Source organism: Anolis sagrei, chromosome 7 (genome assembly GCF_037176765.1).
Source record: "Anolis sagrei isolate rAnoSag1 chromosome 7, rAnoSag1.mat, whole genome shotgun sequence".
In the NCBI taxonomy this organism is placed as follows: domain Eukaryota; kingdom Metazoa; phylum Chordata; class Lepidosauria; order Squamata; family Dactyloidae; genus Anolis; species Anolis sagrei.
The window spans coordinates 36851921-36869048 of NC_090027.1; the positions used below are offsets into that span (position 1 = coordinate 36851921).

Here is a 17128-nt window from a genome sequence, read left to right on the forward strand (position 1 = left end):
ATAAATAAATAGCAGAGTAGCAAAGCACAAGAGCAGATGCCTTCACTGTATCTGGTTGAGATAAATCTATATATATATATGGCTAGAGTTATACTTAAAAATGTACTTGTTCTGACTTACAAACAAATTTAACTTAGGAAAAAAATCTACATAACTTGGAGATTGGGTTGTTGTAGGTTTTTCCGGGCTATATGGCACATAAAATCACTCTCAACAAGAGATTCCCCCCAGGTGCTTCCAGGCCATTGAATGCAAATCAAGGTGATCAGCTGAAACATTACCCTGGTCATTCCACAGGGTATGTCCAACAGACCTACTTCCTCTTTCCTACTTCCAACAGACCTCACTACCTCTGAGGATGCTTGCCATAGATGCAGGCAAAACGTCAGGAGAAAAATTGCCTCCAGAACATGGCCATATAGCCTGGAAAAACCTACAACAACCCAGTGATCCCGGCCATGAAAGCCTTCGACAATACATTGAACTTGGAGATTGCCTGTATTCCAGTAGACATTATAGTCTCACATCTCTGTAAAGTGTTATGCAACTGTTGGTCTTTAAAAATACACTGGCGGATATACTCCTTGAACCTCATTTCTGGATCAAAAGGACAAGAGAACCAATGTTCAGCCGCACAATAATATTTCATCAAAGGTAAAGAACTGCCTCCCCCTCAAGAACCCGGAGTGAGTCACGAAAGGTAACCAAGTGATACATTAAAGCAATGAAAACCTGAGATGAGATGTCTATATCAAGTAGAAGTTATTTCTTCTTCTTCTTGGAATGCCAACTTGCCTATATGTGCCTCTTTAGGATATATCTACCCTCATTCCTTCTCTCCTCTTTTATGGCACGAAGAACCCATCGGAGGGTTGTTGTCACCGTGAAGACAAGGGATTTTGCTTGTAAAGGTGGGATGGAACGGCACACAAGAGGCCACCTCCAGCATCGCTTAAGTTGTCAAAACAAGTGCCTAGCAGTCTCTCACAATTGTCTATAGGTTTCAAGCCACCCACTGCTCACATTTTTCCTTATGGCCTTCAACAACAACCTCCCAAAATGTGTATTTTCTGGACACATTGTGCCATTGCTGAAAGAATTTTAAATCCACTTGAAAGATAACACACACTCAAAATGACTCGGATTCTTTGCTCCGCTTAAAGAGAATTTTGATTCTAAATAGAAAAAGCCTCTTCTGTTGTAAACAGAATACTGTACGTTCATGAGAACCAAGATAATACTTTTGATGTGACAAATGACACCAAATGTGGCTTTGTTTAATCTCCAAATAGGAACATGATGCTATATTAAAGTCTTTGGAGACTTCTAAAGTTTTAAGCTGTACACTATGACAGTGGGACCAGATTCACAGTTTTCATTTACCTCCATGTGATAAAATAATATGTCTTTTCTAGGCATTTCTAGAACTGTATGGTAGAAATCAGGCATGGGCAAACTTTGGCCCTCCAGGTGTATTGGACTTCAACTTCCATACTTCCCAACAGCCGGTAGGCTGTTGGGAATTATGGGAGTTGAAGTCCAAAACACCCGGAGGGCCAAAGTTTTCCCATGCCTGGTATACATCCATCAAATGTTCACTATCATCCATGTTTTTTTTTTCATCCAAATGTGGAAAATCTAGGAATATATCCTTCACAGATACAGGGGTCATACTGTATTAACATTTTAGCTTGCTAAATTTTTCATATTGTTTCAAATTGAAATTATTTTTATTGTTTAACATGGCTTTAATCTTTCTGAATCGATTTCACTTGTGCGTTGGAGTTCATGTGGCTTAGGAGAGGATATAAATATTTAAGCAAACAAATGGATGACTAAATAAATCTTTTGTGCACAAAATGATTTGCACGTATAGATTTTTATGAAAAAGTCCATACATGCAAAATGATAATAAAGAATGCACCGGGCCTCTTCCAATCTTATCTAACAGGAAGGCATATTTGGAACTGTTCATTCTTGAATGCAAAAATGAAAGAAAGGAAGATGTGTGAGTCTGAACTAGCCATGTTCCAAACTGTGGTTTTGACCTGTTTCACATTTGCTTAAGTACCATAATAATGATGATAACAACAACAAGAAGAAGAAGTCAATAGTAAACAGCTACTTAAAGTGCAAAAGACAAAGGGTGAATACCATAAAAACACAATCCAGAGCAGAAGAGAAAACTGGCAAAAGAAGGCTCTCCATGGAGAGTTCCTGGGAAAAATTGAGAGCTAAATTGACAAAGAAAAAAACATGGCTGTGGCTCACAAATGGAACTTTGAAAAAGGAGACAAAGGAGGGCCTGATTCTGGCAAGCCAAGAACAAGCCATTCATACCAATGCCATCAAAGCCAGAATGGAAAAGTCGACAACAGATCCCAAATGTAGACTCTGCAAGGAAGCAGATGAAATAATAGATCACATCCTCAGCTGCTGCAAGAAGATCACGCAGACAGACTACAAGCAGAGGCATAACACCATTGCTCAGATGATTCATTGGAACCTGTGCCACAAATACCATCTGCCTGTGACAAAGAACTGGTGGGATCAAAAGTCTGAAAAAGTTACCAAAATGAACACGTCAAACTACTCTGGGACTTCCGAATTCAGACTGACAGAGTTTTGGAGCACAATACTCCTGACCTCAAAATTGTGTTAAAAAACAAAGTATGGATTGTTGATGTCGCAATCCCAGGTGACAACAGGATTGAAGAGAAACAACTGCTGACACGATATGAGGATTTAAAGATCGAACTGCAAAGACTCTGGCACAAGCCAGTCAAGGTGGTTCCAGTGGTGATTGGCACACCGGGTGCAGTGCCTAAAGACCTTGGACTACACTTAAACACAATCAGCACTGAAAAAATTACCATCTGACAGCTACAAAAGGCCACCTTACTGGGATCTGCATGCATGGTTCGCCAATACATCACAAAGTCCTAGACACTTGGGAAGTGTCTGACGTGTGATCCAATACAACAGCCAGCAGAGTGATCTTGTTTGCTGTGGACTCATCTTGTTGTGTTTCAATTTATTTATTTATTTATTTATTACTCGCTGAAGAAACTCAAAGCAATGACATTAATGACATTATGTTAATGACAGTTTTGGACATTTATTTTTAGAGGATTAGGACTTCCTCAATTACCCAGCCAGAATGGTGACTAGGTTAAAGTAAAGCCAAATTAAAGGTTTGCCCTGACATTAGGTCTAGTTGTGTCTGACTTTGGAGGGTGGTTCTCATCTCCATTTCTAAGCCGAAGAGCCGGTGTTGTCCATAGATGCCTCCTAGGTCAGCATGACTACATGGAGTGCTGTTACCTTCCTGCAGAAGTGGTACCTATTGATCTAATCACATTTGCATGTTTTTGAATGGCTAAGTAGGCAGAAGCGGGAGCTCACCTCGTTCCCCTGATTCAAACTGCCAATCGTCTGGTCAGCAAGTTCAGCAGTTCAGTGGTTTAACCCGCTGTGCCACCTGGGGGGGGGGGGGCTAGGTTAAAGCTAGGGTTAATTTCCCACTACATGGTTGCGTTTGGTGTAGGAACCTATAAGGAAACATAACTTTCCAAAGCTCCAATCAATGCAAAAAATTCTTCCCTCCCATCCTTCCTTTCTAAAAAGGTCAGCAGCTGAACTCCCCTGTCCTCATCTCCTTTTAATCAAACCTAATCTTGTTCTAATTCATATGTTGCAACTTGAACTGCTCGGCTGCTGTGACTTAAGCACTAAGTAGTTTTGTAGAGACTCGAATATATGTAAATTGAAATATTAATCATGCACTTGAAATTCCGATTCCTAGCTAAAGCTATCAAGTCTCAGGGTGCCAGCAAAAGGCTTGGGGAATCGCTGTGCTTTTCCACGCCTTCAGGCAGAAAGACAAATCTCAAGGCGAACAGCATTAAGGGAGGGAAAAACACCTAATGTTTGGAATATGAGATGGCTTTAAAGCTGGAACATCTATTCCTAGTTGGTCCCACCATGTTCCTTGCAAAGGTATTTGCACATTTTGCAGTTTATGCAACTTCGGTGAACTAAGAAGCTGGAAACAAGGTAAAGTGTTATTTCCTGTTTCATTGAGTGGTCTTTACTTCAGAAGTAGGGAAAAGCAAGTGGAGGACATGCCTTCCTTCTCTGGTTTAAAACCGGCTTCTCTGGTGGGACTGAGAAAAGGGTCCCTCCTGATGATCTCGGGGCTGATAGGAGGAGATGCGGTCCAAGTAGGCTGGACCCAAACTGTTCATGGCTTTATAGGTTAAAGTCAGCACTTGAATTGTGCCCGGAAACACACTGGAAGCCAGTGTAGCTGCTTCAGGAGCGGGGTAGTTCCCTCCCTATATCCCACTCCTGTGAGTAGTCTAGCTGCTAACCTTTGTACCAGTTGCAGTTTTCAAACACTCTTCTGGGGCAGCCCCATGTAGAGCACATTACAGTAGTCTAGTTTGGATGTGACTAGGCAGGTACTACGATGGCCAGATCGGGCTTTTCGGATTGACCTATCCATACAGTCACTATGACATGTAGGTCCCAGAATCTCCAGCTTCTTAGTTTTACCAGGCTTTGAAGAGAGGACAAGCTCGACAAAGGTCAACACTTCCCTTATGAACCTGCTAGGACTTTAAGATTGTCCGAGGAGGCCCTGTTCTCGATCCCGCCTGTGTCACAAACACGTTTGGTGGGAATGAGAAACAGGGCCTTCTCAGTGGTTGCCCCTCAGCTATGGGACGCCTTTCCTGGGGACATTAGATTGCCCCACTCATTAACATTTTGGAAAAGAGTCAAGACATGGATGTTTGAGCAAGTGTTTGAAAATACAAGGTCAAAGACATAGGAATTGGAATGACTGGACGATAAGATGGGACAATGTTTTTTATTAAGACACACAAATAATCTATGTTTTTAATGTTCTTGTTATGGTTTTTATATTATGTGTTAATGTTTTATGGTGTTTTGGGGCATTGAATCATTGCCATTGTAAACTGTCCTGAGTCGCCTAAGAGCTGAGAATGGTGGTATACAAATACAGTAAATAAAATAAAATAAAATAAACATTGCGTTCCAGAAATGTCTACCCCATTGCATATAATGGGACTTGAGCATCCTTGGATACTGGTCTCCATGAGAGTCTTGGAACCAAACCCCAGCAGATACTCAGAGGCCACTTGTAGTTTTTCAAGGCTCAGTTCTTTATTTTTATCCCGGTTGGTACATCTTCTCTTTTTAGACCTGTTCCCAACAATCCTTACTCTTCCAGGACCCTGCTTTCTCCAGTTACCACACACTCACTTTGTCTTCTGCCCCTGTTTATGGCCTTATCTTTCCGCTAGCAACTTCTTGACTCTTGGCTTGAAGAAATCAGCAAATCACCCTGCATGCTGCTGACTTGAACCATAAGAAATGAGCAAAGCTTTATTGAGACTAGCAGGAGACCTTGTCTCCTCAGAGGCAGCGCTTCGCACCAGTATTTTTGGATTTTATGTCTAATTTCAATTTACATCCTGAACAAAATTAGACCCTGCTCTTTAATTTTACAGTCCTGCATTTATGAGACTTATTGGAAAACATCATCTACCTAACCCAATGACTAAATGCGAGTGAAATTCATGCTGAGCCTTTGTTGCTTCTTTCTTGATTAGTCCCCATGCGCTCATACTCTTTTATTCCTGAACACACGAGCTGCTCATTTTGGTCCTTTTATCTACAGATATAATTCTAAAACAAAATGCAAAAAGCCCTCTAATGCAGCATTCAGGAATTGGGCAGCGGATGCCCACAAACAGGGCATCGGTTCTTTTCTTTTGCTTGTATTCCAGCCGGAGCCTGGAAAGTCTATTTTGGAAGACAACTTTGCTATTTCCCCCGAAGGATTTTGTCATCATGAAAAGTAACTTTTCCAAGTTTCAATTCAGCGGCAGAGTGCCTAAAAACACAGCGAGAGCCCTACCCTGCATGCATTTGTCAAATCCTATATTAAAGCTCGATAAACCCATGGCCAGCATCGTGTACCATGGAAGCCCATTCTGTAAACTAATGATGTGTTGTGGGGAGAAAATACCACTTTCTGCCGGGCCATAATTTACGGCCAATTTCATTGTGTGACCATGAATTCTAGTGTGATGGGAGCGGGAGAGAACATTGCTCTAACTTTCTCCTCCGTCTCTATAGGGAATTAATAGGTTTATAAGCCATTATAGTGTCCCAGGCATCTTCTCTTTCCGTGCTAAATAGACTCCAGAGCTTGAAGTCTGTCTTGTAAGAAAGTTGCTGCATGCCTTTGATCAGGCTGATCCTGCGAAGGAAAGCACCGCATAGGCACACAGTCTGTTTTCCCCCTTTAATTTTCTCTGATCGGCCTGGACCAAAGCAGGATCATTTTTCAGCTCACAGACATCCTAGCCTAACGCCATGAATCCATCCCTATCCAAGAGAGATTTGTTTCTGGTCTGATGATGAGAAGCTCAGAGTACATTCTACCGACGAAATAGATGCTCCCCAAGGGGATGTTTTTGCAGGCACAACATGAGAAGGGCTTACAGCAGGGTTTCTCAGCCTTTTGAATCCCACAGCCCCTTAATACAGTTCATCATGTTGCGGTGACCCCCAACCATAACATTATTTTCATTGCTACTTCATAATTGTCATTGTGCTACTGTTATGAATCATCATGTAAATATCTGATATGCAGATTGTGTCATCACACCCAGACGCTATAACGTTAAAACTAAGATGTGCTTCTCTCTTTATCTGGGTGAACTGCTGAGGGTCTTTCTTTGAAGAAATAACAATACTTTCAGCAACTGATGCCACTCAAGATATGAACATCAACAAAATGTTTATTTCCAAAGTCCTTGGCAGACTTGGCACAGCTTGATAAAGTTACAACACAAACAGTCAATTTGAGAAACCACATAGATGTTCTTTCTTTCCCTTTTTCTTCAATTACTGAGGTAACCTTTCTCCAAATGGTAGAAAAAATCCTGAGATATTTCACCCTAACCCTGAGCTGCTATGGTTAGAAAGAACAGGTCTTCCCCTATCTAAGCACAATGTCAGTTTTGGAGATGAAGTAATGCTCAGTAGTACTCAATAACTAGTTCTATTTCTCAATAACTCAATAACTTCTCAATATCTTAATATATATCTCTCTATAACTCAATATCTATCTATAACTCAATTAGCTTCTCTGTCTAAATAACCCAATAACTATATAGTACTCACAATGGTTTTTCCAGAGCTCCCTGCCTGACCAACAGCACATCTGAGGCTCTTTTCTCTACTGAAGGAGGCAGGGGAGATTCCAAAATGGAGATCTCAACCCCAGGAAAAAGGGTGGACTCCAAACCCAAAGAGATACTTTCTAAACCAATAACTGCAGAGGGCCTGCAGCCTGGCTTTCCAGGCTCTGACACTGTTTAACTTCCAGGGTGCTGCTGGGTCTGTAGCAACCCTAGGGAAATGCAAAGGAATGCTATCCCATGCAGCTAAAAGGCAATGTAAACCATGCTCCTGGAAGACAGAACACAGGTTGTCTTTTCATTCACTGGACCAAATTGGGCACAAATACCAAATGTCTTACAAATCCCAGTTGTAAGACACGGCCCTACAAGGGCCAGAAAAATACTACATGTCAATAACTAGCTTAGAAAACGGTGTCAGGAGGAACGCTTCAGCTTTCTCGATCATGGCTTCCTTTTCCAGGAGGATGGACTACTGTTTTCTTCTTCCCTGGAGACTAGGACATGGAACAATGGCTTCAAACTACAAGAAAGGAGATTCCATCTGAACATTAGGAAGAACTTCCTGACTATGAGAGCCGTTCAGCAGTGGAACTCTTTGCCCTGGAGTGTGGTGGAGACTCCTTCTTTGGAAGCTTTTGAACATGCCCAAATATGAACACAGATGAAGTTTGGGGAAATAGACCTTGACAATTGGGAGTTGTAGTTACTGGGATTTATAGTTCACCTACAATCAAAGAGCATTCTGAACCCCACCAATGACAGATTTGGGGCAAAATTCCCACACAGAACTCCCATGACCAACGGAAAATACTTAAGACCATCCAGTCCAACTCCCTTCATCAGGGCAAGAAAATGTAATCAAAGCCCTCCTGACAAAGAATCTTCCAGCCATAGATAGATAGATAGATAGATAGATAGATAGATAGATAGATACGGTTCACAAACACTCAGATATAGTATCCTAGATTTGGAAGGGACCCCCAAAGAAGGACAATGATATGTTGCATGTTCCAGAGTAGGCAAACCAGACAATCTCCACACCAACACTGACAAAGAAATAGTAAGGAATATTGTTTACCCACAAGCAGAAAGTAATTACATATATTAGAAACCAACACTTTCTCATTATTTTCCAGATTATCAGATGGCCACAGCCATGCGTGGCAGGGGACGGCTAGTCTATATAAATAAAAATGTAATGTTCATTTGTGGGATTAACATAACTCAGAAACTACTGGATGAATTGACATGAAATTTGAACACTACACCCCTAATAGACCAACGAGTGACCACCACAAAAAAACAGGACTTAAAAAACCCCAAAAGCTAAATGACAATACAGTGCATGTGCAAAAATGAATCTCCTGGCCCCACCCCCCTCCTGCGTAAGGGAAAAGAAAGGAAACAGCAGCCATGAAAGGGGCCACTTGCGAGAGAGAGGGAAAGGTGGTCCATTGATCCCTATCGCTTCCCCCTCCATCAGCTTTGGTAATCATCTCTTTTGGTAGATGCGGCCCCAATGAGCAAGATCCCTTTCTGAAACATTCCCGAAGCAACAATATATTTATTGCTGCTTGATTGTTATAATGCTATTGTTTTAATTGTTTTTAATTGTTTTATGATGTTTTAAGCATTGAATTTTGCTATTGTGAAGTCGCCTGAAGGCTGAGAAAAGCGGTATACAAATATAGTAAATAAATAAATAAATAAATAAATAGTCTGATTTCACTTCCTCCAATCATTCCTCAGCACAGCAGAGCCCAGAGCCCACAAAGGTGCCCCTTTCTCTTCCAGACTGCAATTCCCAGCATCCCCTAGACCAGGCCCTTTAGGGGAATGCACTGCTTCCAAGCTATACACTTTCTTCTCCTTGGATTTCTTTGAGAGCATCCCAATCCATACTTATTTTCAATTTCCTATTCCTGGATTGCAACTCCCAGCAATCCTCCGGATAGATAAGATAGGTAGATAGATTAGATAGAGATAGATAGGTATGTAGTTAGATCGATCAGGAGGACTGTTGGGAGTTTCAGTCCAAGAATAGGTAGAGAAGGAAGAAAGGGGAGAAAGGGAAAGGGAAAGAAAAATGGAGGGGAAGGAAGGAAAGAGGTAGAGAAGGAAGGAAGGAGAGAAGGAAAGAAAAAAAGGAAAGGAAGGAAGGAAAGTGGGAGGAAAGGAAGGAGAGAAAGAGGGAGGGAAGGTTGGCTACAGCAACGCATGGCAGGTGCAGCTAGTATATATATATATATAAATTTAATGTTCGTTTGTGGGATTAACATAACTCAGAAACCACTGGACGAATTGACACCAAATTTGGACACAATACACCTATCAGGCCAATGAGTGACCATCACTCATAAATATACAGAAAAACACAGCAGAAGGGACTTAAAAAGCAAAAAAAACCCATAAATTACAACACATGCACAAAACCTCACATATATATGTAAACACATATACACATATATACACACATAAAACACATATGCATAGACTGGGCCACAGCAACATGTGGCAGGGGACAGCCAGTGCAATATAACAATGATACGCTTCTAAACATTGTGCTTTCTTCTTCCACATTCAACTGTTCTCCAGACTAGCAATGGGTGAGAAGAAAGGGCAAACTTCCTCCCTCTCTCCTTTTACTTTTCCAAAGACAGGTCATCCCAATAGCATTATCCTTGTTCCAGGTTTCTGGACAAACAGTGTTTCCTCTGTCAAAAGTGTCCCTGACTCTGCGGCCCAGCCAATAATCAGCTCACCCAGTCGAACCTGATTAAACCAATCAAACCTGACTCAATTAACGGCTGGGCGCCATGCTATTTTAAAAGTCATTTGGTTTCTGAGCTTTGCTATCCAGTTAAATGAAGGATCAAATTAATCAGGGATTGAATTAAGTGTCAGGCATTTCTTTGTGTCTTCAGCAGGTGCAATTCCCTTCAACGATGGTCCCGGGAGCTGCACAGGCATATATGTAGATACCTATATTTATACAGACATATGCTATAGTGCTATGGGAATGTAGCCCATTTAATACCACCCCTATTCATAATGACTCATCTCCCAAATTTTAGGGTTTCTAATACTTAATATCACTATGTTTAACAGAATGTATAAAATGCATTTGGGTAATACGGAAATGTGAGTGGCTGTTGTTAAAGGGAAAAATGAACATATAATATATAGACGTGGTATGGAAAAGAACCATATTTAGAATTCTTCCGACTGACTAACAAAGTCACCAAACTGTAAATAATCAATAAGCAGTGGGATTGTGTACTTGTCAACATGCCAGCGTGCCTACTCAATATTGTGCACATGCTATGACATATATGCCATATTTATAATCGGAAAGCATCAAATCTTCTCATTCAGAGAGAGAAAAGAGTGTAGAACTTTTTCAGATTCATATTATGTGTAGAGGATACAGACTGAATATCCATTATCCCAAATGCTTGTTTTTGATGGAATCTGTCTAAATACAACACTCGCTTGTGTTTCATACACAACCTATACACATTGCCTTCTAAACATAATTGCATACTCTATATTTTGTGTATAAAACTGCCTGAAAGGAAAGGTACCACTAACTTAGCCACCCATGTGGACAACTCTGAATTTTGGAGTATTTTGGGTTAATGGACGAGGACTACCAAGTCCATACCAGCAAGCCAGGCCAATGTTTGTAATAATAATAATAATAATAATAATAATAATAATAATAATAATAATAATATATCATCACACAGTTCTAGACACTTGGGAAGTGTTCAACTTGTGATTTTGTGATACGAAATCTAGCATAGATATCTCATTTGCTGTGACATACTGTGGTTTTGTGTCACTAAAATAATATACCACACAGTCCTAGATGCTTGGGAAGTGTTTGACTTGTAATTTTGTGATACGAAATCCAGCATAGAAATCTCGTTTGCTGTGACATACTGTGGTTTTGTGTTAGTAAAATAATACTAATAATTGTTATTATTATTATTATGAGGTCATGAAGAGTTGGAAGCAACTGAACAAATAAACAACAACAACAACAGTAATAATAACAATAATGTGTGATCCAATACAACAGCCAGCATAGTGATCTTATTTGCTGTGTAGTAATCTTGTTGTGTTTCAAATAACAACAACAACAACAACAACAACAACATCTACAGACATTATTCACCGATACATCACATAGCTCTAGACACTTGGGAAGTGTCTGATGTGTGATCCAATACAAAAGCCAGTATAGTGACCTTGTTTGCTGTGTACTCATCTTGTTGTGTATCAAATAATAATAATAATTTATTTATTTGACCAGTCATATGACCATTTCAAAATACAACACGAATAAAAGACAAGGCAAAAAGTAATGGAGAACAAGCTACTTGACTGCCATCATATTTATTCAGTTTTCAAGCTTTTTCTCTAGTCTCTGTGTGTATCAAGTCACCTGTCACATTATGGCATCCCCATGAATTTAGCAGAGTTTTCTTAGGCAATGTATACCTAAAGGTGCATTTGCTAGTTCCTTCCTCTGGTACCTCTTTGCACCTCAACATAATGTAACGATTGAGGCAATTGGGTTCCCTCTTCCTGCCATGCCTAGAAAGGGAGGGCTGTTTGCTCACTCCAGTGAAGAGACCAAGTAAAGAGGGAAAAGCACAATAGTTTGAGGGTCAACCCCTCTCAGCTCCAGCATTGGAGCTGCAAATGTTAGCCCAGCCTCCCACCTTACAGCAGTGTACCAAGGGGTCACTTTGGGGCTGGGTAGGATTTTTTCCCTCTTTAATAGGGGTTTTTTTTTGCCTACCCTACACTTTTGAGATTAATGGGTTAATTGGCATTAGATGGAGCTATTAAATAGGCTGTCATGAAGAATACAGGGATACAATTTGCATCTTGGTATGCACCCATTTTGGTGAAGCCAGGAACGGGAACCCTCATCAGCGAGTTCGCTCAACCGAGGTGGAGGCAAACAGAAATGTCCTTGGAGCTGTGGGGGAATTCTAATCCCTGAAGCTTCTCAACTTGGGGTTTGAATACTCTATGAAGCTTTCCTAAGCAGTAGCCCTGGTTATGACTCATGTTGAGTTATGCGGGGAACCAAGGTGTCTCTCCCAGTGTCAGCTGAAGAATGGGTCTGGGATGGCCACTGTCTTGGCTTACACAACATCAAGTTCAAATCCCCACTTTTAGCTGGTTGCAGTTCATGTAAAAGTTCAAACTACAAGAAAGGAGATTCCCTCTGAACATTAGGAAGAACTTCCTGACTGTGAGAGCTGTTCAACAGTGGAAATCTCTGCCTTGGAGTGTGGTGGAGCCTCTTTTGGAGGCTTTTAAGCAGAAGCTGGATGGCCAACTGTCGGGGGTGCTTTGAATGCAATATTCCTGCTTCTAGGTAGGGGGTTGGACTGGATGGCCCACAAGGTCTCTTCCAACTCTAGGATTCTAGGATTCTATTATTCTAGTTGGGAGATAAACTCTTTCCTGGACCAGATTTTCATCTGAATCCAAACGCTTTGGACAGTTAACATCTCCTTTTGGATTGGGCTTCTATGAGTCCTTCAGCTCCTGTGATGAAGCTTGTAAGAGCTTTGCCAACATCTCTGTTCAAGATATAAACACCATGGAAGAGCTTTGAATGCAATAGTTAAGGGGCAGATGTTATTGTTATACACATATGCACTGACAAACACACACATGGAGAGAAAGATCGACATCACATTGACTTATCAGTTTTCTAGATATGGAGGATCTGTGATGGTCCTCACTATGCCAAGGTTTTATTTATCACCATTTGTGACCGACCTATCTAGAGAAATAATATATGTTCAGCAGTGGAACTCTCTGCCCCAGAGTGTGGTGGAAGCTCCTTCTTTGGATGCTTTTAAGCAGAGGCGGGATGGCCAACTGTCGGGGGTGCTTTGAATGCAATTTTCCTGCTTCTTGGCAGAATGGGGTTGGACTGGATGGCCCATGAGGACTCTTCCAACTCTAGGATTCTATGATTCTATGAAATAGGTAACCATTTAATAAAAGTTGCCCATAGTTATCCCAGCACAGTTGTCCGGTCTCATTATTTCATTTATGGGTTGGCAAATAACTAAGCAATTGTTATGTGATTTACATTTGTTGCCCTTTCACAGCATTCTAAATCTGATGATTGAGGCAACTGCCCCACTTTGCCAAATGGTGTTTACTTCTGGGCAGCCCATAGGATGCAACTTACATTCAGCTTTGGCACAGATGAGGCAGGCAGTGGTGCAGTTGAAGAAATTCAGGATCCCGGCAACGGCCACGCTGATGTCCGTGTTACTGGGATGGAGGTTCAAGGTTGTGAATCTCTGGAACTGCAGCTTGAGGAATTCTTCTGGGGCAACCTTGAAATGAGGGACCTGAGAAAGAAGGAAGGGAAGAAAGAAAAGAGGAGGGAGGGAGGGAGGGAAGGAAGAAGGAAGGACAGATGATAAATAGGTAGATACTAGCTAGATTTGATCATTTGGGGAAGGCAGACAAGAGTCCATTAATCACACCATTTCCCCTTAAGTAAAGAGCACAGCTTTCCTTAATTGCTTGCATTTTCATATAATAGAGTCATAATAGAATTGGTTGGAGTGTTTAGCCTGTATCACTACTGCAGGTTGTATTTGAGGAAAACTGGCAAGGAGAGTAATACAGTAAGACCCCCATATCCACTGGAAATAAAGTTTCAGGCTAGATCGCTGATACCTAAAGCCATGGATATGATTGAATGCCATATAATTACATGACTAACAGTCCTAGCATACTATGCTGTAACCGGGCATGTCACACGTTCATTAGGAATAAAGAGGGATTTGAGAATAGTCAGGAAAAAAATACTTGGAAAATGATGGGAAATCCTGGTGAGGAGAATCCTGGATTGGTAAAAATGTACACAAGTTTGCACTATGAAGAAATGTTTACAGGAAACAGGCTGTTTGGAACAGGAAATGGCACTTTATGTGCAGAAATATCATTGCTGATTTTTATGCAGAACATTTTGTTTTCTGCATAAACAATCTTGGATGGATTTTGTGCAGAATAAGTCCTGAGTTGTGAGTAGTAGTATCCAAAAACTACAGTTTTCGATGGCTTTCTTGCAGCAAGAAGAAAACTGCAAAAATTACTTGTCTTTCAAGAATAAAATTGGAGCTCCAGGTGGTGCAATGGGTTAAACCCTTGTGCCGACAGGACTAATGATCGACAGGTTGGAGGTTCAAATCTGGGGAAGTGGGTTGAGCTCCCTCTGTCAGCTTCAGCTCCCCATGCGGTGACATGAGAGAAGACTTGCACAAGGATGGTAAAATGTCAAACATCATCATCAACAACAAAACTTTATTTATATACCACTCTATCTCCCCAAGGGGACTCAGAGTGGTTTCAAGTAACATAATACATACATACAAAGAAAACGGCATAAACATAAAATTAACAAGACAATATAAGCATTAAAAACCGCAATAGCACAATAACATCAAATATCCGGGCATCCCCTGGGCAATGTCCTTGCAGACAGCCAATTCTCTCACACCAGAAGCAACTTGCAGTTTCTCAAGTTGCTCCTGATACGAAAAAAAGAATAAAATTAGCAAAGGATGACATTCCTAATACAATGCTACTTGCTTTGAAGCTCACATTTCCCACTGGATTGCATTTGAGTTCCTAAGTAAAGAACAACTGAGTCTAAAGGTTGATGGAGATGTCAGAAAGGTTCTGTTTTGGTCCTGGTCCTGATAAAGAGGTTCTCTCTGTGAACACTGAAACCTTTTTTCTCTGTCTTTCCCAGTGGGGAAGGAAGAACAGGACTTGTTGTTGCATGCATTCAAGTCATTTTCAACATTGTTATGGGAAACTATTACTGGTTTTTCTGTGGCTGAAAGTATGTAGCTTGGGGGTCCTTCTGGACTCAACGCTGTCACTTGAGGCTCAGGTGTTCCCAGTCACTGGGGGGGCCTTTGCACAACTCAAATTTGTGCACCAGCTGCGACCATACCTCGTGAAGTCTGACTTGCATGGTCTACGCCTTGGTTACATCCAGATTGGACTATTGCAATACGTTCTATGTGGGGCTGCCCTTGAAGATGGCCTGAAGCTCCAATTGGTACCACAGGCGGCAGCCAGGCTCCTTCCTGGAGCAAGCTATAGGGAGCATACAACGCCCCTTTTAAAACAGCTTCACTGGCTGCCAATAAGTTGTCGAGCCAAATTCAAGGTGCAGGTTATGACCTATAAAGTCCTAAACAGTTTGGGCCCCACCTAGCGTCATGATCGCACTCCCTCTATGAACTGGCGTGAATTTTAAGATCTTCCGGGGAGGCCCTCCTCTCGCTCCCACCACTGTCACAAGCATGGTTGGTGGGGATGAGAGAGAGGGCCTTCTTGGTGGTGGCCCCATGCTTCCTAGAGAAATAAGACAGGCCCCATCCCCCCTCTCCTTTCATAAGAGCATGAAGACCTGGTGGTTTAAACAAACCTTTGAGGATGACTAGTTCTAGCTTGGCCCCAGATATTGCTGAATATGGCCATATCTTTTTCTACCACTTATCCAGGTCACTTCCTCCTATTAGGTACTGGAAATGAACTATACCTAATAATAGACTATACCTATTATTGTTGCTACCTGCATTGCACCTAATTTCCCAGGCCCTCTAGAAATTGCACTAGCCTCAGCCCGGCCTTTTAAAATTGCCTTGAACAGGCAGGATTATTTTAAATATATATGTGCCATTGTGATTTTTTATGTTTATATTGCTTTGTTAAATTTATGTTTATGTTGTTGACTCTGTATGTATTGATGCTGTTACTTGGAAACCGCTCTGAGTCCTCTCGGGGAGAGAGAGCAGTATATAAATAAAGTTTTGTTGTTTTGTTGTATGTGGGTCATCCAAGGTCACCTAGGAGGTTTCCATGGCTGAGCGGAAAATCCAACAGTCAAACCTCTATACCAGTGTTTCTCAACCTTCCTAATGCCGCGACCCCTTAATACAGTCCATCATGTTGTGGTGACCCCCAACCATAACATTCTTTTACTACTTCATAACTGTAATTATGAAACATAATTTGGGAGTTGTAGTTGTTGGGAGTTATGGTTCAACTACAATTAAAGAGTATTTTGAACTCCACCAACAATGGAATTGAACCAAACTTGGCACACAGAATGCCCACGACCAACAGAAAACACTGGAAGGGTTTGGTGGGCATTGACCTTGAGTTTGGGAGTTGTAGTTCACCTACAGAGAGCACTATGAACTCAAACAACGATGGATCTGGACCAAACTTGGCACAAATAATCAGTATGCTAAATGTGAACACTGCTGGAGTGTGGGGAAAATAGGCCTTGACATTTGGGAGTTGTAGTTGCTGGGATTTATAGTTCACCTACAATCAAAAGGCATTCTGAACTCCACCAATGATAGAATTGGGCCAAACCTCCCACACAAAACCCCTATGACCAACAGAAAATACTATGTTTTCTGATGGTCTTTGGCGACCCCTCTGACACACCCTTGTGAAACCCACAGGGGTCCTGACCCCCAGGTTGTGAAACACTGCTCTATACCATGTTGACTCTCTGGAACAGAACTACCCCTTCCTAAGCCTATGAATATCATGTCAAAGCTTTCGGAAAACCAACACGACTCTCTTAGCCATTTAGAGCTAGGAGAGCAATGCAACATGAAGCAGACTATCCAAACTTGAGACTTTGTCCACAATTGGTTAACTGAAGATATGCAAAAACACTTCCTGGCTTATCTTTTCTGTTCTGCATCTTTTTCCATCTCTTTGTCACCAATGAAGATATATGTTGTACTTCTGGCAATTTTGCTTTGATATTTCAATTTATTCCTTGAAGCTAAATTGAGCAG

The 17128-nt window shown here is 41.4% G+C and overlaps 1 protein-coding gene across 2 annotated transcripts in view; it reads right to left on the bottom strand.

The window, feature by feature from the left end:
* GRIK4 (glutamate ionotropic receptor kainate type subunit 4) overlaps positions 1 to 17128 on the bottom strand; it is a 759832-nt gene that overhangs the window by 242881 nt on the left and 499823 nt on the right. For both annotated transcript variants that reach the window (XR_009632086.2, XM_060787230.2), the window contains exon 5: positions 13471 to 13636. Coding sequence is in view for 1 of the 2 variants with exons in the window: in XM_060787230.2 (XP_060643213.2) it covers positions 13471 to 13636 (166 nt within the window). In the remaining variant the exon portion in view is untranslated. The remainder of the gene's footprint in view (positions 1 to 13470; positions 13637 to 17128) is intronic.